The sequence below is a fragment of the Poecile atricapillus genome, chromosome 1, assembly GCF_030490865.1.
Source record: "Poecile atricapillus isolate bPoeAtr1 chromosome 1, bPoeAtr1.hap1, whole genome shotgun sequence".
NCBI lineage: Eukaryota > Metazoa > Chordata > Aves > Passeriformes > Paridae > Poecile > Poecile atricapillus.
This window is the reverse complement of record NC_081249.1, coordinates 13,638,444-13,663,450: the sequence shown is the minus strand read 5'-3', so window position 1 is coordinate 13,663,450 and position 25,007 is coordinate 13,638,444. Positions and strand designations below refer to the sequence as shown.

At 39.4% G+C, this 25,007-nt stretch overlaps 1 protein-coding gene across 6 annotated transcripts; it reads right to left on the bottom strand.

Moving 5' to 3' along the window:
- ACOT9 (acyl-CoA thioesterase 9) lies at window positions 1–23,664 on the bottom strand. 6 transcript variants are annotated; one of them, XM_058837276.1, is made up of 16 exons: window positions 23,288–23,663; window positions 21,869–21,960; window positions 20,273–20,299; window positions 17,026–17,071; window positions 13,246–13,416; window positions 13,116–13,153; window positions 10,986–11,069; window positions 10,300–10,403; window positions 9,378–9,451; window positions 7,282–7,349; window positions 6,230–6,341; window positions 5,081–5,171; window positions 4,217–4,302; window positions 3,353–3,440; window positions 3,015–3,165; window positions 1–2,757 (listed from the first exon to the last, which is right to left on the bottom strand). In XM_058837276.1, the coding sequence occupies exons 1-16, from the start codon at window positions 23,299–23,301 to the stop codon at window positions 2,699–2,701; spliced, it is 1,305 nt and encodes a 434-aa protein (XP_058693259.1). In that variant the 5' UTR covers window positions 23,302–23,663; the 3' UTR covers window positions 1–2,698. The 6 variants fall into 6 exon arrangements, with proteins under 6 accessions (XP_058693259.1, XP_058693269.1, XP_058693300.1 ...); XM_058837286.1 differs by lacking the exon at window positions 23,288–23,663 and adding an exon at window positions 22,953–23,193; XM_058837317.1 differs by lacking the exon at window positions 10,986–11,069 and having other exon boundaries at window positions 23,288–23,664.
- Window positions 23,665–25,007: the final 1,343 nt, after the last annotated feature.

Here is a 25,007-nt window from a genome sequence, read left to right as displayed (position 1 = left end):
TTACTATGTTGAAATATTTTAATTCTAAATGTGAGATCAAAGAACATTTTTCTCACACACACAGAGGCACAAAGCAGCATGCATACCCTTGAACAAAGATACCAGAGAGGGTGACAGCTTGGGGTTACCATCTCAAAGTAAAAAATACATGAGTACAGATATATAGCAATAAACAGAAAAGCATGTATCTTTTACATATGTATATATACACACACAGACACATTCTGTATGGCTGTACATACATTCTGTAACTACAGTCCTTGTGGTTTGTGATTAAGTTATCATGAACTTTGAGAACACACCAATTCTTCTACATATCTTCCATTTGTGGAATTAATTTTCTTCACTGTGTCCAGAGATTCTGATGTCACACCTTCTTCCATATTCTATTACCTGTTCTTTGCTTCTCCAGCCTCTTCCCAAAAGCTGAATTTAGAATTATGAATTCATCTTTAAATGCAGCTGAAAAGTCAGTAGAGGATGAATTTGGTATCCCCTTATATGTGTTATAAAAAAGTGATCCGGGTAGGATCACTGGGTCAGTGATAAAAACCTGCAGGTACTCAGGAGTAAAACATAGTTCTGAAATAGATACTTTCATTTCCTGCCTTCCTGTTTTGTTTTTTTTAACAGTCAACATTGATCCCTGCAACAACGGGGAAGAAGCTGAGATACAATTTCAGTTCTTTATTTGTGTGGTCAGTCTAATAGTGTCAGTTTTAAGAAGGAAAAACCCAGAAAATATTATATATCTCCACAGCATCATAACCATCATAGCCATTAAAGAAAAAGAAAAAGTTGAGTTGAGTTCGCACTGGAGTGCGGCTGAAGAGTGTAACTCAATGGAAGGAACCAAGAGCTTACCATCAGGGCAATGCATGAATCTGTTCTGGATCAGGCCATACCCCTGTGCCCCCTCTGGAGTCATCTAACTCATCCAACATGGCAGCTGAATTTTAAGGAAAGGCTGATGTGTAACATGCTGATTATTACAATGCTCAATTACAATTCCTCACAGGAATAGCAAAGAGCTGCTAGGGGTCATGAACTTCATGCCACCCTAGTGCCTAAGGAAACTACTCCTGCAAATTGTGACTGTCTCAGGCTTTCTTACTCAGAAATTAAAGTTCAACATGCTGCTTTATTTTATCAACGTGCTTCAAGCATCTGTGCTGATTGACATAATTCCTATTTGCTGCATCCTCTTTTCAAAATATTTTTAAACCTCACAGGAAAGCCAGAATCTGTTCTTGTGTACTGTAAGATATCATATTTCATCCATTTAATCCCTGAACTCAATTCCTCTTTGGATGTCCTGATCAGTTAGGATGTGAAGGATGTGAACCTACCAGAGATCCAATTTTGTGCTTGTGACATACTCACTGCTAAAAGCTGATGCCTCCCTTCCACTCAGCTTCCTGATTTTAAGAAATTGGGCTTTATGTGCCAGAAATTGGAGGCTATTAAAACTTTCTCCATTACATCAGAAGCACTTCAGTATCAAGTACTCTGTTCCTGTTATTTATTTGCTGTAGTTATGACCACCATGATGTTCTCTCCGTGCTGGGGAAGTTCTCTGTCCTTCACAGGTAAACCTGACAACCTTTAGGTCTGCACAATACTCACACTGCACTACAGCCCACCAAAGGAGCAGATAAATAATCCAGCTGAGGAGGAGACTGTCCTCTAGCTGCACAACCCCTCAGTGGGACAAAGATCCTCCCATCATTCAGCAGCTGACCTGGGAGTTGCCCAACACAGATTCTCAGGGCCCCTAACTGCAGCACCAAACATCATCACTACCATTTGGGCAGCATTTTACCTTTTTTGTTCCCAGTTCTTAATAAACCAAAATGTTCTGTTCTACAAAGCCATTTCTCAGTCCCAACCAGTCTCACCAATCAGACTTCTACTCTCCAAGCCATGAGAAATAATTCACTAAGGAGCTCACAGTTATATATTAAAACAAACAAACAAACAAAAAAAATAGAAGAGGCAGGCAAGGACACAGAGTGCCAGAAAATACCATCTAGCCACCTCGTTTCATTGCAAAAATCAGTTTTCTTGCAAGGGAATATGAAACCATCCAAACAGAAGCTGCAATAACCTTGTAAAATCCCTAGTGATGGGAAACACCTGTTTTCCATTGTTCACACAGTAATTTCTGAGCCTCTGCTGCTGCTTAGATACATGTGTCCTTGTTCAAAAAAGAATTATAACCCTTAACCTAATTTACACAAGAATGTAGGTCAAATTGCTTCACCTGTATGTATCTACTTATTGCACACCTTTTTCTGACAGAACTCCTATCCCTTATCAGGGAAACACAAAAGGAGAGCTACTAAGGGAAAGGCAGCAGATGGTGACAAGACAGCAAAGGTTGTAATGAGATCTCTGAAAGTAGACAAAGAGAGTCAATATATCCAAAGCCTAAGACTCTATTTTTTCAGCCTCTTTTTCCTAGCATTGGCATGTAAAAGATTTCAACAAATTCTACTAGTAAAGAATAAAAAAATCCAAATATATGCAAATACAAGAGCACTGAAAAGGAGGGTTTTGGTGTGGAGCTTGGGTTTGGTTTTGGGTGGTTGTTGGGCTTTTTCTGAGTATTACAAACACCTGTCCATTAGCCACCTGTGGTGACAGCTCTTGCCAAGACAGCATGCTGCTGCACTGCTACTGCAGCTCCTAGTGCCTGTCACATTTCTTTCATGACTGCAGTAAAGTGTCGCATCCCATCTAAATACAACATGGACTCTGAAATAAAGCGGAGAAAAGAGAACCACATTAGTACCTTAGTATCAATAACTGGGCAACTACAACTAAACAAAGTGACAAAAGTAAGAAGTAATCCACACTGTCATCAAAGCATAAAATCTGTGTGGTTTGCCATGAAATTCTGTTATATTATTTAAATTCCAGTAGTTCATCTATTAAAATTATCAGTGTTCCAAGAGAAAGAAATTAATCTTTTTTATAGAGTTATGATGACAATATATTAATGGAATAATTACCTCCGTATGTCTTAGGTACAACTTTTGGGACCTCATTTTCTGATATAAATGTAAAATGGAAAGTATTGGTAGTATGGTGCTCCCTGGTATTTGCATTGTAAACTTCACTGTGTACTCGAATCTGGATGTAATTTTTTTCTGTGTAACAGACCTACACAGTTAAAACAAGAGTTAGAGCTTGTAATTTATAACCAATGCTGAAAACTGTAACAGATTTCATTACACCGTTTAACAAGAAAAGTCACACACTCTTGTAACACATTGTTCATTATCAGTAACTGACACTGCTGACAGCAAAGAGAAGGTCTGCTCCTTTTCAAAAGGAAATCAACTCCTACCTGTCCAGAAAGCAGTAGTAAGGATCCAACTTCAACTGGCTTCTGAAACATGATATCATCAACAGATACAATAAAGGGCCTGGAGCTCCTGAGGAAGCAAAAGAGAAATTTCTTCTCAAGAACAAAAAAGATGTTTGCAAAAATTTTAAATACCTACTTGTCGGCATTTTGATAAAGGTTTACTAGAGAATAAATCTCTTCCTTAAACAGAGGCTACAGAAAGTGTTAAGGAGTTATGTCATCACTGGAGGAAATCTCTCACACCAATGAAGCACACACTTTCTAAGGATATGTTATTGCACCATTATGGTGTCTTATGACCTACACTTGCTGTACAATCTTCACATCATCATTCATCAGGCCTCAGTTTTTCAAGAACTGACACAAACCACTTAACTTTGTATCAGTCTTTGCATACCCCATTAAACTTTCATATAGACCTCTGCTGGGTAACAACTTCAGTCACACTTCCTAAGCTCAAGCAGTTAATAGAAGTTTAGAACCAATTTCTCTTGTGTACCAAATGCAAAGTTGTAATATTTATTTGACAGAATTAATATGTTATATGGTTAAAAAGTCCATCTCAAAAGCTTGGTAAGATAAAAGAAAACAGAAAATGAATGTATTTTCTATCTTGACAAGTAATACATAAAACCCAGGCTCCAAGGAACAAGATGCCAGTCTCTCTGTAAATATGATAGATGCTCCAAGTAAAGCAGCATGTGCACTAATAGCACACAATTCTATTGGACACCTAAGTTTTTTCAGTTCAGACTGTCATTAGGTTGGTTAGCTTGGGTTACCAACCTCTGTGTATGAGCAAAATGCTCTGGATTATATAAACATTGCAGATCCACAACTCACCCATAGCTGCAAGCAGTTGCCCATCCCAGTTCATATGCCTTTCTCATGAGAAAACCCCCGAAGATCCTATTAAAGATGTTCCGTTCCTGTACATAGAAACAAATACTAAATTCTTTTCAAAGACTTGTGTTGAAGTCTGCACTTCAGCTCATAGTATTTAAGAGAAGTCCCAACACCTGAATATATAAAAGGCACTACTGAAATATGTATGTAAAATTCAAAATGCTCAAGGCAACTTTACCTAATAGGAGCTCATCTGACTAATTTGACAGCATAATGTAACAACTCAAAATTGTACCAGCAACCAAAGGCCAAACTTTTTGCAAACACTTTGCAAAGAAATTTCTTTACACAGAATGAACAGTCCAGTAAGAAAACAAGGTCATTAAAAATCTCCCATGTTGCAGTGATAATCCATACAAATAACAAAAAAACTGGCAAAAGAAACTAGGCTCTAAATCACAAGGACTGCAGAAGCCAAACAAAATAATGGTTTGACTAATCGTACGCCAAAATTCATAGTCAAAGAATGGTTTGGGTTGGAAGTGATCTTAAAGACATCTAGTTCCAACCTCCCTGCCATGAGCTGGGACACCTTGCACTAGACCAGGCTGCTCAGAGCCCCACCCAGTCTGGCTATGAACATTTCCAGGGATGTGGAATCCAGAAATTCTCTGGGCAACCTGCTCCAGAGCCTAACCACAATCACAGTAAAAATTCCTTCCTAATACCTATTCTAAAGCTCTCCTCTTTCAGTTTAAAGTCATTACCCCTTGTCCTGTCACTACGTGTCCCTGTAAAAATTCCCTCTCAAAGTTACTTCTTAAGTAACTTTCTGTAATTCATTAGTATTTTTCAAAATACCTCAGGATGACAAATCTCCAGGCCTTTTAGCTTTGCATCTTCCATCCACACTGAATTGGGTGGTAATTTACGACTCTGGAAACTCACTGTCCTTTGGAAGAGACAATAAACATTATAGTCCACAGAACTAGCAGAATTCAGCAAGCCAAAAAAGCGTAAATAACAAATGCAGACACATACAAAAAAAAAAAACCTACAAAAACATAGAACACCAAAATAAACCCAAAACAGAAACTGTATTACTAAACACTCTTCCAGCTGACCTTGATGCCTTATCTAAAGCTGTCCTTTGATTTGTTACTGCAATAAACCTATTCTCCTGATCTTTCAAAAACTTCTGCTAATGTTCATGTGAATGAAGAAGTTTAAGAAAGGTACATGAAAGAAAAGATGAATCACAACCACAAAGGGCACACTTTTTCAGAAAAGCCTTGCTCTGCTTTTTAAGTCATAATAGGAAATAAAAGCACACAGTGAGCTAATAGAGTAATTCATCACCAAACATACAGACAGTTTTTGAAGTTTTCAAACCCAGATGGAATGTGTACAAAGTACAACTGCTAATTTTAAGGGAAAGCAGGTCTGCCTTTAGTAAACAACTTCAAAAATAACAATTGTATGGGCTAATAAGTTAAAGAAATTATAAATTATCAGAAATACAACACTGCACTAATCTAATTACACATTGCTCTGTAACTGTTGGCATCAGATGACTTCACACCAGTCTCAAGTATAAGTATACTAACAGCTCCCTCAAATAATATTGTCAGGTATTGTATTTAAAACACATTGCAAGGTTATTTGGTTACAAGGTGGCCAGTTCCTGCCCTCACAGTCTTTTTAATTAGATATCATGGCAGAATACTGATTATGCAAGTCATGACTGCAAAACCATTCCATTCTCTTATCTGCTTAAACATCATTAATCTTTTTCCTCAAAATTGTTCCTAACAGCTTGTTTAGAAGAACAGAAGACTCTTCTAAGAGCTGCAGATGTCATGTTAAAGTTTGTACCTGCATTTCAAATAAACTGCCACAGAATTTAAATGTGCATTTATACCAGACTACCCTGCTGTTACAAGCACCCACTCAAAAGGCACTTTTCTCTTCCACAAGATGTCAGTTCTCCTTCACCCCTCCCCTTCTTGCCTTGTGTCCAGTGTATTAAGGAATATGTCATGCACAATGTTCCTTTCTTCTGCAGTAGGAGCCATTTTCAGTAAGGAAGCAGTGCTGAATTCAACCCTCTTCATCTTGTTCACTGAATATTAAAAAAAAAAAACAAAACCCATAGTATTAAAGTTCAAAGAATAAACAAATAATGGCTCTGAAGATTTTAACCTGAAATCAACAGTCTTTCCATTTTTCCTTTTCCCCTGCAAGTTAAAAGCTATAATTTCATGGTCCCAGAGACCCAAAGAGAAATCTGGATTTTATAATTAACTGCAGTAAAATAAAAATAAAGCAGAAGTTCACTAGTACCTCACCAATGTGATAAAGAACTTCTTCACATATTTTATGACACCCACACAGTGTTCCTATAGAAAACTTGAGTACTGCCCTCAAAGTACAGAACATATCTAACAAGAAACCCTACAGAACAATAAGCTTCAGGTTTTGCCAATGGTACAAGAATGGAAGTTTATGGCAGAACTCATTGCAGTGATTGAAATTTTAGTTTAAAATATCTTCTGTCCAGTTTATTCAGTCTTCAGTTTTTTTCTAATTCTCTACTTTGAAACTCCAGCTTGAAATAAATAAGGATGCTGCTACATGCTCCTTCCCTTGTCTCCCACTTTTCTTTTCCTGAGTTTCTTTCCAAAAGGAACATGGGCACACAGACAAGTGAGGAGCTGTGATGTCCTGCAGGCCCACCATGGGGTAATCAGTTGGCCAGAGTATTAGGAGCCCCTGTGCTGCACTCAGATCCAAAGCAGAGAGAGCATCCTGCCAAGGGAGAAGTCCAGAAGGTGTGCAGAGCACATCAGAGGCATCTGTCAGTTTAGCCAAAGAGTTTCCAAGCATGTGGTAGCAGGCTTTTAAACTCTCTTACTCTACTGACACAAATGAGACAAAACAAAAATCTGATTTTAAACAAATTAGGAGCATTTCTAAGTAGCAGAACTCCTGAACTTTGCTTCCTCCCAGCTATTACATTGAAACTGAGGCAGATGCACATACTACCAGGAAATATGACATACATTCCCCTTGCTTGAAGATTTCTTCCTCCTCAGGGCTCTCAGGAATGAGTGGATTAACAAATGCTGGCCTATGGACAGGAAGATTTTTTTTAAGTTACAAACTTTACATTATAACAGTCTTCCATTTTTGCTCACATACAAAGTACAAGATGAAATAACATACTTCAGGTTATATGATAAAAATAAATATGGCTTCCAGCAGAATATCACATTAGCTTTAACTCTGAAGAGGCAGTTAAGTGATCCAACCACTACCCAGTGCAATCAGAAAAGAGACACATCTATGGCTCTTAAGAAGCTAAAATTGTACTCATAAATTATAATGAAGATTGTTCCAAAAGAAAGCTGTTCAGAAACTCAGCAAATGTAAACATGATGATCTAGGATAGTCTAAACCAAAACTTGACTGGTACCATTCCTCCTGGAATAGAAGAAGCATGGTGCTGTATCTAGCAAGTGTTTTTATAACCTACATATTCCCTTGACAGCCTTATCAACAGCCAAAAGCTGTTTACCACGTGTGCCACTTATCAAAGATTATGACATGCCTTGAGCACACCATTTCTATGTTTATTCTACTGCACAGATAAGTTTACTTTAACCAACTTATATAGCATTTAATTATTTGCACAAGACAAACACTTACTCTCAAGAGCTACTCTTCCCCATAGTTTCTGATTAATAATTTTCAACTTTCAACATTTATACAAATGCTGAGAACAACATACATATACATATATGCACACACACACACACAGACCTGCTGAACAATTCACCTCTACCCCAAGCCTTTACTTGGGCTGGCAACAAGAGGCAGAGAGGAGCTTTTCTTTTAAAACAAACTGATCTTTCCTGGTTTGCTAAACCTCTGAAAATCCACCAGATCCTTCTCCATCACAGAGCTCATTTCCCCTCAGATCAGCAAACATTTACATCAGCTCTCCTGGCCAAGCCCCAAGCTGCTGAGATGCAAGATTGCTATGGTCCCAAACCCACACAACCCTGCTTCTGTGGGGCTACAGCAAACCTAACATATCCTGTACATGTCTGAAGGGTTTTGACCTCACATAAATACCCTCCTTATATGGACAGAATGCTTCCAAAACACAGCTGGCCTGTGGCCAGCTAGCTTGTACAACAGCCACTGAAGTTTGCATTTATCTGCACAAGTCCATGTAGACTTGTTCTCAGTCAATCTGCTACTGTATAATTACATCAGATTTGATGCCATTCTTTTGAAAAATTAGTCTTTAAAATGGGAACCATAATATAACTTGTTTTCTTAATATATAATATATTCACTGGTTCTAGAACAAGTCTGAAGAAAAAAAACCTAGAAACTACTTCTGATGTTATCAGGACCACATAATTATATCAAGTAAAACCCTTTCATTAAACACATCTTTGTTAAATACAAGCAATTACTTAAACTAATTAGAAACAGAGAAATGTTTATTACTTGGGCAGGCTATATAGGGAAAAGGTAAGAATTACAGCTAATTTTTCTGATGATGGAGTCATAAACCCAAATGGCAACTGAACAGCCTCTTACTCTAATAACTAAGGAATTATAGAGAAAGTAAAACCAGAATAATAACAAAATAAGTGTCTGGGGTTTTTTTAAGTTCTGTGGGAATACTTACCAGTTCCATCTTAGTTACAAAAGCAAGTTTTAACTTGAATTATTCTGATGACACCTATTAAGTGTCTATTAGGGAATTAATGGTATTATTCACTCAAAGACTATTGAACCACTGAAACTCAATCATTAGTTCAAACAACTACTAGAATGCAGGTGGATTTCTGGCAGACTCATTCACTTCTGTGTTCACTCAGACCAGTCACTCAAACACAAAGAAAAATCTGTTGTAAAAAAGGGTCAGATCCCAAGACTACCAGCAATTCCTGGTATCATGACTGCTAAAATAAGTCTGAAGTTTGTAACAGATAAGGTCACACTTGCCAGCAGAAAGCATCAACTATGTGGTTTATTTACCACCTACATTATATGGCTTCTACACATACAGAGCAAGCTACCATGTTTGCCATTTTCAGCACACCTAAAGTCAGGAAACTTTTCCTGTCCTACAAATTACCGTTTATTCTCTGGGTCTCGGGCCACCATGACAAAGGTTGCATCTAACACAGGGCTGTAATCACCACCATGAAGCTAAAAGAGACAGGAAAAAAATACATTACTGAATTCTAAAATTAGAAATGTGCTTAGCAAGCTATTTAGTTGACGTAAACTATTCAATCAACTGTTAATTCTGCTTACTTTCACATTCTGTCATTGCTTCCAACACCTCTCACAACAAGTCAAAGATGTGACTTGTTAATTAAATTACTTAAAACTTTCATTTAAGGAATTCTGCAATGTAAACATTTACCAAGGAATGCTTATTAAAAACGCTGAGCTGGGAGGGGAGGAAATCAACCCAGTCATTGTAAAAGGACTCACTTAACCTTTACTTTGAGAAATGCCACAGCTTTGTTTTCTTTTTTTATATACCAAATTGCCACTAATGCCAGCACTGTAAGGAGTAAGAACAAAAAGGTAAGGAGTAAGAACAAAAAGGTAAGGAGTTCAGAACAAAAAGGTGTAACATTATCTTCTACATTAGAGACTTTACTTAAGGAGAACAATTGAATAAAAAAAATTTACCTGTTTACCTGAATTATCACAGAATCATGAAATCACAGAATTATTTGAATTAGAAGGAACCTTAAAGACATCCAGTTCCAATCACTCTCTTGGGGAGAGACACCTTCCAAGATCAGATGGCTCAAAGCCCCATCCAACCTACCCTTGAACACTTCTAGGGATGAGGCATCTCTGCTTCTCTGGGAAACCTGCTTCAGTACCTCACTGTCCTCACAATAGATAATTTCTTCACACTATCTCAACTAAATCCATTCTCTCAGTTTGAAGCCATTCCCCCTTGTCCTGTCACTATATGCTCTTGTAAATTCCACCTCATGCCTGTCGTAAGATGGAGAGAAGTCACAGGAACTAACCTGCAGCATGTGCATCTTCACTTCCATGGAGGTCTTCCCAACCCAAGAAACATTGCCTGTGAATTTGATGTCACAGTCTGGATGTATAATCTTCTGGCACAAATCTACAAGACAAATATTAGGGGCTACTGGAGATGGATCACTCACAACTAATACTAGACAGGCCAGATTCTCCAGGACCTTTATGTGATCTGAAAGTGGCAATACACACAAAGACAATGCAGAAAAGACTGTTGTTGCAAGGGACCACGCTGCTCGTCTGCAGTTTCTGCCTCTGCAGACTTCTGAAGCCAAAACAGGAGTAGGAAGCAGGCACGAAGGTAGACAGCAGACCCAAGGGAGTGTTCAGCAGAACAGGCAAACCAAGCAAAGTCAAACTCTGCCAGAATAAACACTGTTCAATAATGAAGGTAAGAATCTGCATGCCAAAATAAAACTAAACACTAAAGTGCAAAAATCATGAAAGTTGATTTTGAAGGGAAATGGCATATGAAATGCTGAAAAGCATCTACAAAACCCTCTTCCCACCTCTTGTCAACAAAAGCCAGAAAACTTCAAAGCTAAAACAAGATTAAGTGAACTAAACAGGAGTGAAAAAGGTACCCTCGATAACAACTATGGCAAGGCAGTAGCTGATGAAAGAGTAAAACAGATGAAACTATTTTATTTACTAAGTTGCCACTTACTGATTTTATCGACCAGAGCTGTAACTATGGATAAAGGAGACCTTTGCTGCATTTCCTGCTTGGTGTGAGTGTAGCAAACAAGAACTGTGAAGAGATCAAAAATGGAGCCAGCTCTTTAACAAAAACGTAAGTGGAGCAGATCAAAATAATCTTTGCAAAGTATAAGAGGTATATGGAAAACATAAACTGAAGTATCCTACTATAGGAGAGCACAACTTCCACATTTTCACATACGCAACACATGGGCTTGCTATAGAGAAAACAGCAGCAGCTGTCTCAGTTTTATGCATATTTACTTACTACAAAGATAAATTTAACTAAGCATTTTAAACCAGCTCATCACTTGATTTCCAATCCCACATAATCTCTTCACTCTACCTCTGCAGCCCCCTGTCTCAGACTTTTCCTATCTTCTATTTTGATTTCATGAAGGCTGTCCAAGAATACATGCTATCTGAGGACTTTTTAAATACTGATTCGTTTAAAGAGGTGGAGATTAAATAAACAGTGCCTTACAGGCACAAAACCATAGTCAGAGGTATTTATCACACTGCAATTACTACTAGCCAAACCACTATTTAAACTAATTAGCTTTGTTCACAAAAGCACATCCAAGTAAACAGACTCCTTGGAGTAATTCAAGGCTATTTTTTTCTAGTGTTCGTGTAATTTTCACTCAACACAGACCTTCATTATCAAAAGTATCTGTCTGGTACTTAATGAGATAAGAGAAAAGGAATCCCCATATATGGACCATTCACTTCAGAGCTAGACTTGATGATCCTTGTGGGGCCCTTCCAAATCAGAATATTCTGTGATTTGTGATCTGGAAGATCTCTATCCTTCCAAGTAATCTAAGAGGTTTTTTTTTTCCTTATGTTTACTGAAGTCACAATTCTAAAACCTTTTAAGCCTATCAACTTATTATATCAATATGACCACCCCAAATATTGTTTAATTGGAACAGAATCTTGGTTAACCCAAAACAATACATCCCCAGTGGAACTGCCTGGAGCCCAGTATTACTGCAAACAAGGCAGAGACATTCTGTGCTGTCACAGGAAAAAAATTAGATCTTCACAGATTTCTGGTAAAATTAAACAAGGCACAGAATGAAAAACAGGTTCATCTCATCTAGCAATGCAGGGTAGCCAACAGTTTGAAGTCTTCTTTTCTAATTCAGGACAGATACTGAAACCAGTAACCTCCACCTCCCAGGAAGAAAAAGCAGTCATGCAGCTGTTTCATCTATCCTCAGTGGACATGCATTCATTTCTTTCTCTGCCTTCCTCAATTCTGTCCATCTGGACTCTCCAAAGGAACAGAAAAAAGATGTTCTATTCACAACTTTCCCTTGATAAGCACTTAATTCTTTGTCAAAACCTCCATCAAAAAACTCCCAACCAACTATGGAACCCAGATGAAGGAGGAAGTCACCTGGTGATGTTTTAAGAAAAAGTATCTCCTAGTTCTATTAACAATCTGACACTTATAACACAAAAGAAAAAATTGTATACTTTTCAAGACCACAAATAAATAAAAAGGAGAAAAAATTAAGAATGCTAACTCATGAAACAACTGAGTTGGATTTACCCTTAACAACAAGTTGCAGAACCCAAGAACATACAATGGTTTTTCATTTGTTCTCAATGGATATGTTACAATCTTTCCAGGTTATACTCTCTTCTCGCCAAAGGGAAGATTAAAATATTTCTATGGCAAATATAAATATTCCATCTCATTAACTGTTGGTGGTTTTAGCAGTTTCTGTTGAGATTTTTTTAAGATTAAAAAAAAAAATCTTATCTTTCATTTTCAATATGCACTCCACAAATTTTCTCTGAGTTCACAGTCAATACAAATTCATCATCTAGGATCACTTTTCAGTAAATTATTTTTGCAGCTGGTCCTTTAAAAATCTGACAGAAGAAGGAAGCCAAAAAATTTTGCTTCCATCTGTTCTGTATCATCCTTCCTTCTCTTGCAGTACCAGTGTCCTCTTTTTTTCCTTCCCTTCTGAGATGTCAGAATTATGGGTTTCCCTCCAAGGTCATATTGTGTCACACCAACCAGTGCTCAGCAGTAATCAAGCTCACTTTGTGCAGCCTTTACGAGGGCATAGGTACATACCTCCTAAACTGTCAAGATCTTCAAGTATCCTTCCAAACCTGCAATACAGGGGTTTGACAATTAAATACTTACATACAGTGCAAACAGAAGTTAACCATTTCCTGCAGGTGTAACATGGTTGCTTTGTTACCTTACGCTGTTGTGTACATTCAGGTACTTTTCTCTTATTTCAGGCTGACTTCCTAAAGGTAGAATAACTTCTAAGTAGCTATCCTTCATTCTCCTAGGAGGGAGATCTTCCTGCCGTTTTGCCAGTAAAGTATGAAGAGCTTTTCTTTCTTGCATTGCTTGCACATGATCCCTGGTAAGAAAAAAATCTTTATTCTGAAGTACAACAAGACAACCAAAACCCTAACTAAAAGATAACACATCAATGATTATTGAAGTTAAAACCAAAAAGTAGTAGAAATAGCAAGACACAGTGAGCGTGCCTTGAAAAGAAAGTGAAATGCACAAAATGAGAGATGTGAAGCAGAATTATTGCAGAAATCTTTGAAATAGTTTGTGTACAAGTGGCAAGCACATACTTCACACTAATGAGATGAACAAAATGCATCTAATTCTGAATGCTACCAAAATCATTCCCCTTGAAAAGAACAAATCACACATAATTTAATCTATGAGGTTTTGTGCATATTCATGTTGTCCAGAGCTACAGTGTCACAAATCTTCCCATACTACCAATTTTAAAGGTCTGACCATCAATTTGCAATCTCTCCCAAGAAGTAAAGTTGATGTATAGTGATGGCTAGCACTAACAATAAGAGAACTAATCTGCTAAGACTTGCCATCACCCACAGGTGAGTTCCCCCTTTGGAACATCAGTTCTAACAGCAAGCTAAAAGACAAAGAAAACTAACTTACTTCTCTTTCTCTCTTCCGACCCAGATATCTTAAAATTATACAGGAAAGTTACAGAAAGGAACAACACAGAAAAGGGAGAATAATTCCTTCAGAGCTGCTTTTCCAACACCACCAAATCAGAGGGAATGCAATTCTCACAGTGGAGAAGGGTGCAACTTACTGTCACTTCTTTCCAGTCTACCAAGTTGACTCCTTGCACAGGTATCTACAAGATGTAACAGTCTTGCCCAACAACCTCTCTTACCTGTTCCAAAGTTCCCTCCCCTTAGAAGTGCAACCCAACTGAATAAAGCAAGAAATTAATAACATCCCTAGAATCAATATCCATCTATTAAAAACCTAAAGGTTAAACATGCAACAGTTCTGGTATGAAGCCAAGAAGTAAGCAAAAATATGGATCATTTCATAGAGCAAGAGAATGCACAAAACACTAAGTAACCAAACTTAATGTTACATTTCTGGATGTGTGCCATTCCTTCAAGTTGTGCTTGCTGTTTCAGTGACACCATGTTTAACAAAAGCAATTAAAAAAAAAAAAAAAAAAGCAAAAAACAGAAAACCTTTTCACCAAAAAGAAATCTTTTCTTAAGTTTTGACTTTGGATGAATTCTGGATGTTAGCCACTTAATATGAAGGCTTACTTGGCTTAAGTATTATTTCAAAAAGTCAAGCTTCAACATATTTATATTCCTTTTTTTCTGTTTAGTAAGTTCTGGGGAAATACAAATAATCCATGATCAAAGGGAGTGAAAGCCAAGCTGAAAACTTAAGTTAGATTCATTTGTTTGTTTGTTTTAAACATGAGATGTGGTTTACTTCATCTGGGCAACATGATACCATGGAGTTCAGAGAAAACAGAAAGATAACTTCCTGCAGAGGGTTAATGTTTAAAGTTATGCCACTGCATAGAAATGGAATATTACTGGATGACTAAAGAAAGATGCAAGGTCCAAGATGATGCATCTTCATGCTTTTAAAAAAATTTTTTCCAAGGTCTTTCAGTGAAAGGCTTAAAAGAAATTAATTAGAAAGTAAATCAGAAATTTGTCTACGAACATAAAGAAACCTAACGATAAAAATTTTACAATATTTGGTTTTCACCAGCTCCATCCTGGCTCCTCTGAGGTCAGCAGCAGAATTCTTGACTTCCACTTCAGAATGTGCTCTTCAATATGCAGAAGTATTAGACTCAATGCAGTAATATTTTTCAACAGACAAATACTGTTACACACTACAGTACTAGTCATACAGTAACAATAATTCATCTAAATATTAACTAGTACCTGCCCTAAACATTCTGAGGAATTTTTATATATTTCTGCAATAGCCCCAACACCATCTAGACTATATTTAACAATGAACAGATTAATAGTTTTAACTGCAATTTAAGTACAAAACTAGAATAAACACTTAAGCTAGATATTTCTTTTTAATAATGAAAACAAAATGCCACTGGCCCTCACAAGAGAAATCACAAACCAAAGTCTCCTTTTAGCAAAATTAATGGTTAAAGATGTTCCTCCAGCGTGCATCCCTTCTCTCTCCCAGCATTCCAGATAAATGTACATCAGTTCTTCCCTATCTCCCTTTTCAGCACCCCTATCAAGCTGTTCCTCAGATTTATCCTCTTTAGTCATTCTGCGGCCTAACTAACTCAGTTATCCCCAGCTGTTCAGTCTCCACACATATCAACTCTTTGACACCCCATTTTTGAAGTGGGCTCTCAAAGGCTACACAATCCACGCCCACTAAACCTCTCTGTATTAAACCCGTCATTCTCAAGCACTCCCATCTATGGTCTCCCTGGTTTTCCTTCTTCACAGTAGCTGAAGGATTCAGTACTCTGCAAAACATTTCTGCTGTATTTTGTACAGCACAAGAGAAGTACCTATCTAAGCAAAACACTGTTGCAGTGATCCTGGCCTCAGTCTGCTCTTCTTCCATAATGGGAGCAGCGGGAGAAAAAAAAAAAAGGAACATCAGACTTGACCAAAGCCCCCTAAAATCTCAATTTTCTAATGGTATTTCCATATTGTTCCTCCTCAACCATTCTGGTATGTGGGAAAGGCTTTTTCATAAACAATTTCTAGAGCCCTTTCTAACTGACTTGATGAAAAGTTCAAGCCCCCTCATGCTTAGATACTACTCTTACTCACCAAAAATCAGCTTCCCAGATTCAGACATTTTTATTAGAATGCCTAAAGTTGTGTTTAGATAAACTGAGTCCAAAGGCCTGGACACACCAGACACTTCACCCAGGCAAGCCTCTCTTCATTTACCTATCATTGCACAAAGTGGGAAAAAAGAGCTTGGCAAACACAGCCAAAATTAACAAAAAACATGGGCCCAACCAAACTGCAATGTGTATTCCTCCAGACTGCTATATTGACTTCTCCAGACTGTAACAGCAGAGGGTTACAGTCAACTCTGGCTTATTCAATGTAATGGTGGGGGAGGAAGAAAGTAACTCGAATAAAGCCAAAACAGCAATTATTTAAAGTATATATAAATTAATCAAAAATTAAGTTAGAACAGATAAAGGAAATGCTCAAGATGCTCCTGATTAAGGAGACCCTGATCCCAAGCTGACAATTTTCCGAAGAGACATGGGTGCCATTCGGAATGCAGCCTGCTACACAGTGAACAAGCTCAGCTGCCTCTGAATCCAGCGCAGGATAAATCCACCATGTGGGCAATCTACCTAGAGATAATTCAGGAGGTAACAGCAACACAGCATTGACAGCCAGACTCTACAGCTCCTAACTCCCATTGGATTTAAAGCTAGTGGGACACTAGCTTTACTTAAATCTTGTAAACACCAAGATCAGGTATTTTGTTTCAGAGAAACAAAATACCTGATCTTGAGAAATCTTAGAAGTTTGTGATCCACAAACTACCAATTCAGAAGGTTTGTTTCAATTACTTTTTAGTGGGATCTTTTTCTTCCCCTGACAGCAAGCTAACTATAGGTAACTTCCACTACCACAACCCTGAGCTCCACCTTGGTTTCACAAATGAAGTAAAATACATGTAATGCACACTGTACCTCCAGTTGGTAGATGCTCCCACTATATCCCTCAATTTGCTCCGCACTGGAAAAAAAAAAAAAACACAAACAAAAAACGGCAAATCAAGCTTAGTTCTGCAAGTGATAAACATGAGGTTGCCTGGTGTTAAAGGCACAATCCTCATCCCAGAACAGGAAAATTAAGCAAATTCATGCAAAGAGCAGCCCAGAAATGAAAGTTTGGCCAAATTCACTGCTGCTGTTAGTAGGCATATCACAGTAATGGGTTGAGTAACATGGTGCCATAGCTTATTGCATATAGTCAACAAAGAGTGACTGTTAGTTCAATAAGTCACCTCCAATGCTAATTAACAGCTGAAAGACAGCATGGATCAAGATTAGATTGGGGAATTTTGATGTGAAAATGTTACAGCCTAAACACAAACTGTGGAGATAACACAAATCAGAAGTCAAAAAAGAACTTAAAAGGGAACAGTGCAGCTGGGAAACAGGGAATAAGGAGAATACCAATTAAATAATCCCACCTGCTAAGGCAGGCAGTATCAGCAGACTGGTTCTTCCCAGCAGGGTTTCCTAGCCCAAACTTTTAGCAGTCTGAAAGAACACAGTGTTAAAACACTGAACACAGGCCTATGAAAATTATTCTGGCCCTGTTTGCACTCTCAGAGTTAATACTAGTTCTGCACAAGTTGTTCCTAAATTTCAAGAATAATCTGCATAAGCATCTTTTCTACTCTTTCTTGGATGAGATTATTAAGTGTGCTAAGGTCCCATCAAATCTACCAAACTACTCCACAGCTGTTAGGCAGGTGAATGTCGGCTATTTGGAAACACCTGAAAACAAGCAGCAACAATTATCAAGCTCAGAACAGAAGCTAAGAATTGTATAGAAGGGACTCCTTGCCTGTTTGCAAAGATTTTTGATACAAAGAAGTTCAAATATTAGGGACACATCAGGGAAGAACAACCAAAAAATATTCAGAATTTCATGGTGAAATTGAAAGAGGCTGCTGGTGAGTCACAAGTTGATCCTTTATCAGGCTTGGCATTTTTCAAGATAAACTCCCAGTCTGAGTATTCACAGTGATCAGCAAGCTGGCCTATAAACCGTGGAGCAAGCCTAGCTGAATTCCTAGGATTTAAATCACATTCCACTCTCTCAGTCAGATCTACTCAGCTCTGCTCCCCTCCTTCTCAGTCACTCCAGCTTCTGCCCAAGTCCCCCCACACCACCACTACTGCTATTCCCCAAGCCTCCCTTCCCTGCTCCTTGCCCTGCAGCACCCTCAGTCCCTGTCCCTACACTCCCAGCCTGTTTCTGCTATGCCTGCCTGCTACAGAAGCATCAGCCTGAGCCAGAGGCAGGCAAGGGAATGACTGCCAGCCAGCACATGGATCCAGTGACTCACCAACAGCCAGCAAACACCAGGGTCTGTGGCTGGCCCCAGCACCAGCTCTAGCATCCTAAAAAACCTCAGATTTGGAAGCAAATTTTCACAAAAATTGTGGAAAAATCTCTTTGAGATTTGTGGCTCATCTATTTTGGCTGACATCAACAAAATGTTCTGGAAGATGAGAAAGACATGAAGACAGGCAGACAAAGACAAAAGATAGATTGCTTAGGCCTTATTTTTTTTACAAAATTAGGCTAAAAATGTGTTTTGAAATTAGAAGACTTCTACTACTAATTCAAAGAGCGAAAAAAATATTCAAGGAAAGAACCTGATTGAAAATTTTGAGAGTTGATTTCTTTTGGAAACGGGGAAGTTCTGATTCCCTTTTCCTTACGCAGCAGCATGCTTGCTTACAGAATAGGTATTACTTTCTTGTTACTCATACTCCACCTGTGAGACTGCCATACATGCATTTGATAAATACAGTGTTAGCAGAAACACTGTTACAGCTTCTAGAACACAAAACTTCAATTTTTCAAGAGTGTAGACTGTGCTGGGATGAACAGGGAATAAGCAGCACTTTCTCTTTGTTTAAACTAAATTCATCTTCCTTTTTGACTCTATAGAGGTAAAAAGCTCTGAAAAAAATCTTGTGTCCAAACCTGCAAAAATGTATATAAGCTGTTAGTCCCATTTAATACATCTGATTTCAGCTTTAGGTATAAAAATAAGTGTTTTCCAGGCTGGAAACACGTCGCCCTGAGGATCAGGCCCTCAATATTGTTTTTCTACATGCTCTAGCTACTTTCCCGGGAAAATAACTATAAACATAGGTGTTTATACATTCCATTAAAGATATGCCTTTTGATGGACATCTCTCACGGCCAGCACGGTTAGGAAGATGTTAACCTGACTATCCAATCCCTGGTCGTGGTCAGAAACTTATAAATACTGAAAAGAAAAATAAAGCTCTCTCTTTCACCACACCTCGAACTGCGTCCGTGTGATTTTGTGTCCAATAGCGACAGGAACACATTAAAATTTTTATCTTAACAATAAAAAGGACAAAGTGTAAAGCATTTTTAAATGTTGCCAAGCCAAATCTAGTCCATTTTACAGCTCATAAGTACATATTTTTTAACTTTTCCATTCTTTTTCCTCCTGTGAAGACTATCTTGCTCTTCTAGATATTAGAAATTTATGTAAGTAACAATAGAAATTTAAATAAGAAAAACACAAAAAACTATAAGCTATTTCTTTTCCCATCTGGCAAATGTCTTAAGTGTGCAAAACAGTTATAGCAAATGGGACTTCTCCATCATGCTCACATCAGCATATTTCTCAGTATCTCCTAACCTGTGATCATTAGATCATCAATGCCAGAGCAGCAGGGTCTGAGTTTATTTGCACTGTGCTGTGGAAAAGGACATGAGAAGAGCAGCTGGACAAGATCACAGCATTCATCTCTACCTGTGAGGTTCATTCCACTCGTGCTGGTATCTCCCCAGCTGCATTCAGGTTCAGGCAGACCACCAGCTTTGGTACAGAGCTTGGTCTGGACTTAGGTGAAGGATGCAGATTCAAACATCTAAAATGAAGCCAACTACTGCAGCAGCTACTGCCACAAGAAATTTTGTATTCCATAAGCCTCTTAGAAATGTTTTATCCAGCACCGCAGACAGAGATTAAGTGCAACACTGCCACAATTAAGACCAGGGCCATTCACCAAAGGCAAAGGGGCTTTAAGCAAGGCAACAGAGAAGAATAATGACACTTCATTTTTCACCAATGCTAAAGTAAGGAAAAACAGTAGCTGAGTAAGTTTAGTGTTATAGCAAATATTTTAATATGTACAAATTACCACAACACACCATTATTCACATGAATGGGTGACTGTCCTGTGGAGTACAAAACACAAGTTACATTAACAATGAAAAGAAACAATGCAATTTACATCTAATAAGGAGCTACTTGATTGTTCTACCTGCTTCAGTTCCATTTAGGCACATGTTCCTTAATTTTAGTAACTGCAGGCAATTTATCCTTGCCTGATTTATAGTCAGTGTCTTTTTGTTTTCAACACAGTTTGTCTTTTCAAGCCAGCTTTCCAGTTCCACGTCCACTGACTCTGTGAGGTATCTGCTTGCAGTGTAATCCCAAATAGTTCTTCAAACTCGGGGCTACCATGTACTGTTGACAAACAGTGCTAACTTTGGAAAGAGTATCTGGAGCACTTTTCAGGAAGTGGGATGAGAGTTTTTTGATTTGGACTCATTTTGGACATTTTGGAAAATTCCAAAGTCCTGCTTTGTGTAGCCTTTGGGAAAGCCATGGAAGAAGTGAGGGCATTCCCAACAGGAACCCAAAATTGTGAAAATGAAGCACGTGAAAAACTAGTAAGAAAAAGTATTTGGTGTTTTGTGATAGCATGGATACCAAATTGAAACTATAGTTTACATAACAGTAGAATAGTCTACATATCAACAAAACTTTTAATTTGAACAATTATGAAACAGAATCTCAAATGTTTACAGTGATTGTAGTCCACAAAATATTAGTAGCCCTTGAAGTGCCAGGATGACCTCACTGTTTCACTATTTTTACTGGCCTTCTAAATGCCATCGTTTTCAAATATTCAAATAAACAATCAGGGCAAGTTGCAAGTATGCAACATCCTGTACCCTTGCTTCTCTCCTTTAACCTCCTAAATTGCCATTTATTAACAATGAAAATAATTTCTCTAACAACAAATAACCCTCATTTTCTCTTTTATTGGATAACCAGTAACTATTGGTGACTTCTGTTTAGAAAAAAAAAGGAAAAAAGAAGATCTCAGAAACAAGCAGAACTTCATTAAGGAATTATTTGTACCTGGCTCCAGCCTTTTTTCTCCTGCCCAGTACAAGGGATTAGAATGCAAGAAAATCTTTTTTAAAACTTCTGAAACAGGAGCATTATGGTTTATAAATGAAACAAACTTTCAACACAAAGCTCTATTGACAAGAGCAATTTCACGAGGCAATGCTGCTGATCCGATTAAAAGATTTCTACAAGTTTGCAAAATTAGCAGGATTGACAGATTAAAAGTTCTGTAAGGCATTATTTCCACTCAATTCCCCATTTCTTGGCCATTCTCTCCAGTCTTGTACCTATCTGCTCTACACTGACTTTCTATCAAGACCCAAGCTGAGCAGCAGTTATCCTGCCAGAAAAGAACCTTCGTCTGCCAAGGCTGAAGAACCAGAGGACCCTCTAAATTTGCAATTTCAGTAATTTAGCATATTTGTGCCATTCACTTCCAAACACACAGCAATTTTCTGCTGTTTCCTAAACACTTATACCATGAGCTAACAGACAAGGGCACATTCATTATCCAAACCATACTAATATATGAAGGGACACCACCTGAAAAAATAAACTCCTTAGTAACATCATTAAATCTTCTGGAGCACAGCCATTTACTCTACCTTCAGACATGCTGGGAAGCCCTGGGGAGGCACTGGTCCCAGAAGTGAGTGTCCTAGCCAGAACAGAAGGAAGTTTCCTCATGATGCACAACCTATAGGCAGAGCAGAAACATTTAGTGTCATTAAAAATAATCCCATTAAAATAATTTAGGATTTAGTTTTGGAATTATGCTGGTGACTTCAGAAACACTAGTCATTTTTATTTTTTTTTTCAGCTTGATTTTTAGAACTAGATACCATCAGTGCAATGGTTCCAAGACAGTTGAAATTCCAACTGGCACTTTTCTTTATCTAAAAACAAGAAGAATGTTTCACTGGCAGTAACTGTTCTCTTCACTGACTATTCAGATACCCTGAGAGAACCAACTTAGACTCAACACCAGCTTTTACCCTCTAGCATCTTAACACAGATACGGTCCATGTGCCTCTAGGAAATCATCCATGACTCTAACAGTACCCTTCTCCTGCACTTGGCTGGTGTACACAGCAGTAGAAGGAGGAATATACCAAAAAGGATTTCACAAGGTCTCACAAGCAGTCCCATTCAGCTAAGCCTGGTTTTCTCTTCTATGGCTTAGTATTGCAGCAACTCAAAAAAACCTAAAGTGCCGGATATGATCCTCTTAGCCATTAAGCAAGGAGGGACAACCATGAAACACAGGATGTAATCCACCCACAATTCACTAAGTGTTCTATAAGGTACTAGCCAGCACTACTCCTCTAGGCAAGCGTAACTGTGGTAACACAAAAACACGGTATGTAAAACCACTTGTGATAGTTCACAGCATCATCCTGACAAGGCATATGGATTGCTGGTCCCTTAATTTTCCTCTTCTGGGACTGGGATTCCACCTCACAAAAGGAAATGTGGCAGGTCCTCACACACCAAGAGAAAAGCAGGGCCATTTACACATCTCTCTCCCTTCATGTATATCTACACATATATATCATGAACACAAAAGCTTTCTCTGTCTGCAGATACAAACGGAGACCTTGAGAGAGTAAAAGGGAAAACAAACACACACACGAAACAAAAAAAAAAAAAAAAATTAAAAAAAAAAAAAACAAAACCAAAAAACCAAACTCTGAAGGCAGCGGAGTCCCGTATGCATCAGGAATGACGTGAATGGCGATGGTGAAACGCCTCTGCGACTGCTGCAGCCTCCGGGTTCGGTGTGTCACAGCCGGGCCAGCAAACACTGCAGCCGCACCCCGCAGGGCCCCCTCACGCCCGGCGCCCCAGACCGGCCCAGGCGCCGCGCCCGAGGCCGCGCTGCCCGCGGCGCTGCTCAAGTTTCGGGGTGCCCCGCCCTGGCCGCGCCCCGAGCCCCTCACGGCCTCCCCTGTGCAGGCCCGGGCCCGCCGGGGGGCAATATCTCCTATTCCCCACCCGGGCCGGAGACGCGGGGGCCGCCTTACCGGGTGGGCAGCATGGTGTTCGCCGGGGCTGTCACAGCTGGGCCGCGCCTGCCCCAGCCCCACGGTCCTCCCGCACCAGAGACTCAGGGCTCGCCGCGCACACGCCAGGCTCCGGGCTGCCTGCAGCTGGGAGCCGTCGCCCTGCCCACCCCGGGATCCCCGGCCGGCACCGCCCGGCCCCGGCCTGCCCCGTGGCCCCGTGGCGCGGCCGCTCCCCGGGGCGGAGGTTGGGGCAGGACACCGTTAGTCGTCGGGCGGGCCCTGCTGGGACTTGCTTTTAATAAACCTCGTTATTTTTTCTTTTTAGTGCTCCGTTTTTTCGCTGTGCCGTGAGGAAGGCGGGCTGGCGGCGCTCAGCTGGGCGCTGTGCCCGGAGCCTGAGGCGCGCCCCGAGCCGTCACACGGCCGTGGGGAACACGGCCTCCTGCCCCGGCCCGTCACTTGGTGGCACTGCTAGAGAAGGTAATTGAGAGCCTTGGAATTTCCTAAAGAGAAGAGGCTTAAGAGCTTGAAGAGTGACGTTATTACTCTGTACAACTCCCTGAGAGGAGACTAGCCAGGTGGGGGTCAGCCTCTTCTCCCAGGCAATCAGTGACAGCACGAGAGGACACAGTCTTAAGCTGCGCCAGGGGAAGTTTAGGTTGGACATTAGGTAGAGCAATTTCTTCACAGAAATTAACATTAACCCATTAATGTTTAGACATTGGAATGGACTGCCCAGGGAGGTGCTGGAATCACTGTCCCTAGAAGTGTTTAAAGAAAAACTGGGTGTGGTACTCAGTGCCATGGTCTGGTTGACATGTTCATGGTTGGTGTTCGGTCACAGGTTGGACTCAATAATTTTGGGTCTTTTCCAACCTAATTGATTCTGTGAAAATAGAGCTATGTTAAATAAGCTGTGTGCTTTGCACAGGCAAATAATCAACAAGTTCAATTAAATAGGTTTTTTTTTTATTCCTGGGAGCTGAAGAAACTTAGAGCAGAGAGGACATGGGGCCTGCCCTGGGGTGTGTGGCAGAGGGGCAGCCCTGGCTCTGCACCAAGACACCACAGAACCCATAAGGAGCAGAGCACTTGCCATAATTGTGTCTGCACCTCCGCGTGTCCAGGTATCCAGGTGTCCAGGTGGCTTCCACACCAACCACAATGTTTGTGGTTCTCACTGGCCATTTCAGCTCACCAGCAAAACAGTGTACACAGGAGGTACAACTTAGCAATGAAGTTGTTAAGCACACCTTGCTGAAGACTTAGCAAAACACCAGCAAGATTGGATGAGGATATGAGAAAACATGTTCTGGCAAACACAAAGTACATTAACCAGAGTATTCATTACATATAAGGGTAACACCTGAAAACTAGACGGTCTTTAAAGTCCCTTCCAACTGAAACCGTTCTGTGATTCTATGAAAAAGCTGAGGGGGCTATTGCAAAGCTTCTCACTTATCTGGTCACATGAAAAAAAATGTGGAAACCTGGTATGCATGCATGCTGAAAGTTCAAAAATCAAGATGCCATGAAAAGAATCACACCTGGGCAGTGCAGAAGACTGTGCTAAAGATAAAACTGTGACTTTAAACCATAAGAAAAACACCTACTCATTGTGCAAACCCTCGTTAGTTATAAGGAAAAATTTACATTTCATAGGTTTCTTTTTAAAGCCTGAGATATTTCACCCTGATTTAAGCACACTGCAGGATCAGAGCCAAAGGGACTTCTACTG

Excerpts from the sequence above, each read along its gene's own strand:
- ACOT9 (XM_058837276.1), bottom strand. Across the intron at positions 13,154-13,245 it reads AATGTACACAACAGCGTAAG|GTTTGGAAGGATACTTGAAG; the intron begins GTAACAAAGCAA and ends CCTGTATTGCAG. Across the intron at positions 4,303-5,080 it reads TGGAGATTTGTCATCCTGAG|GAACGGAACATCTTTAATAG; the intron begins GTATTTTGAAAA and ends TTCTATGTACAG.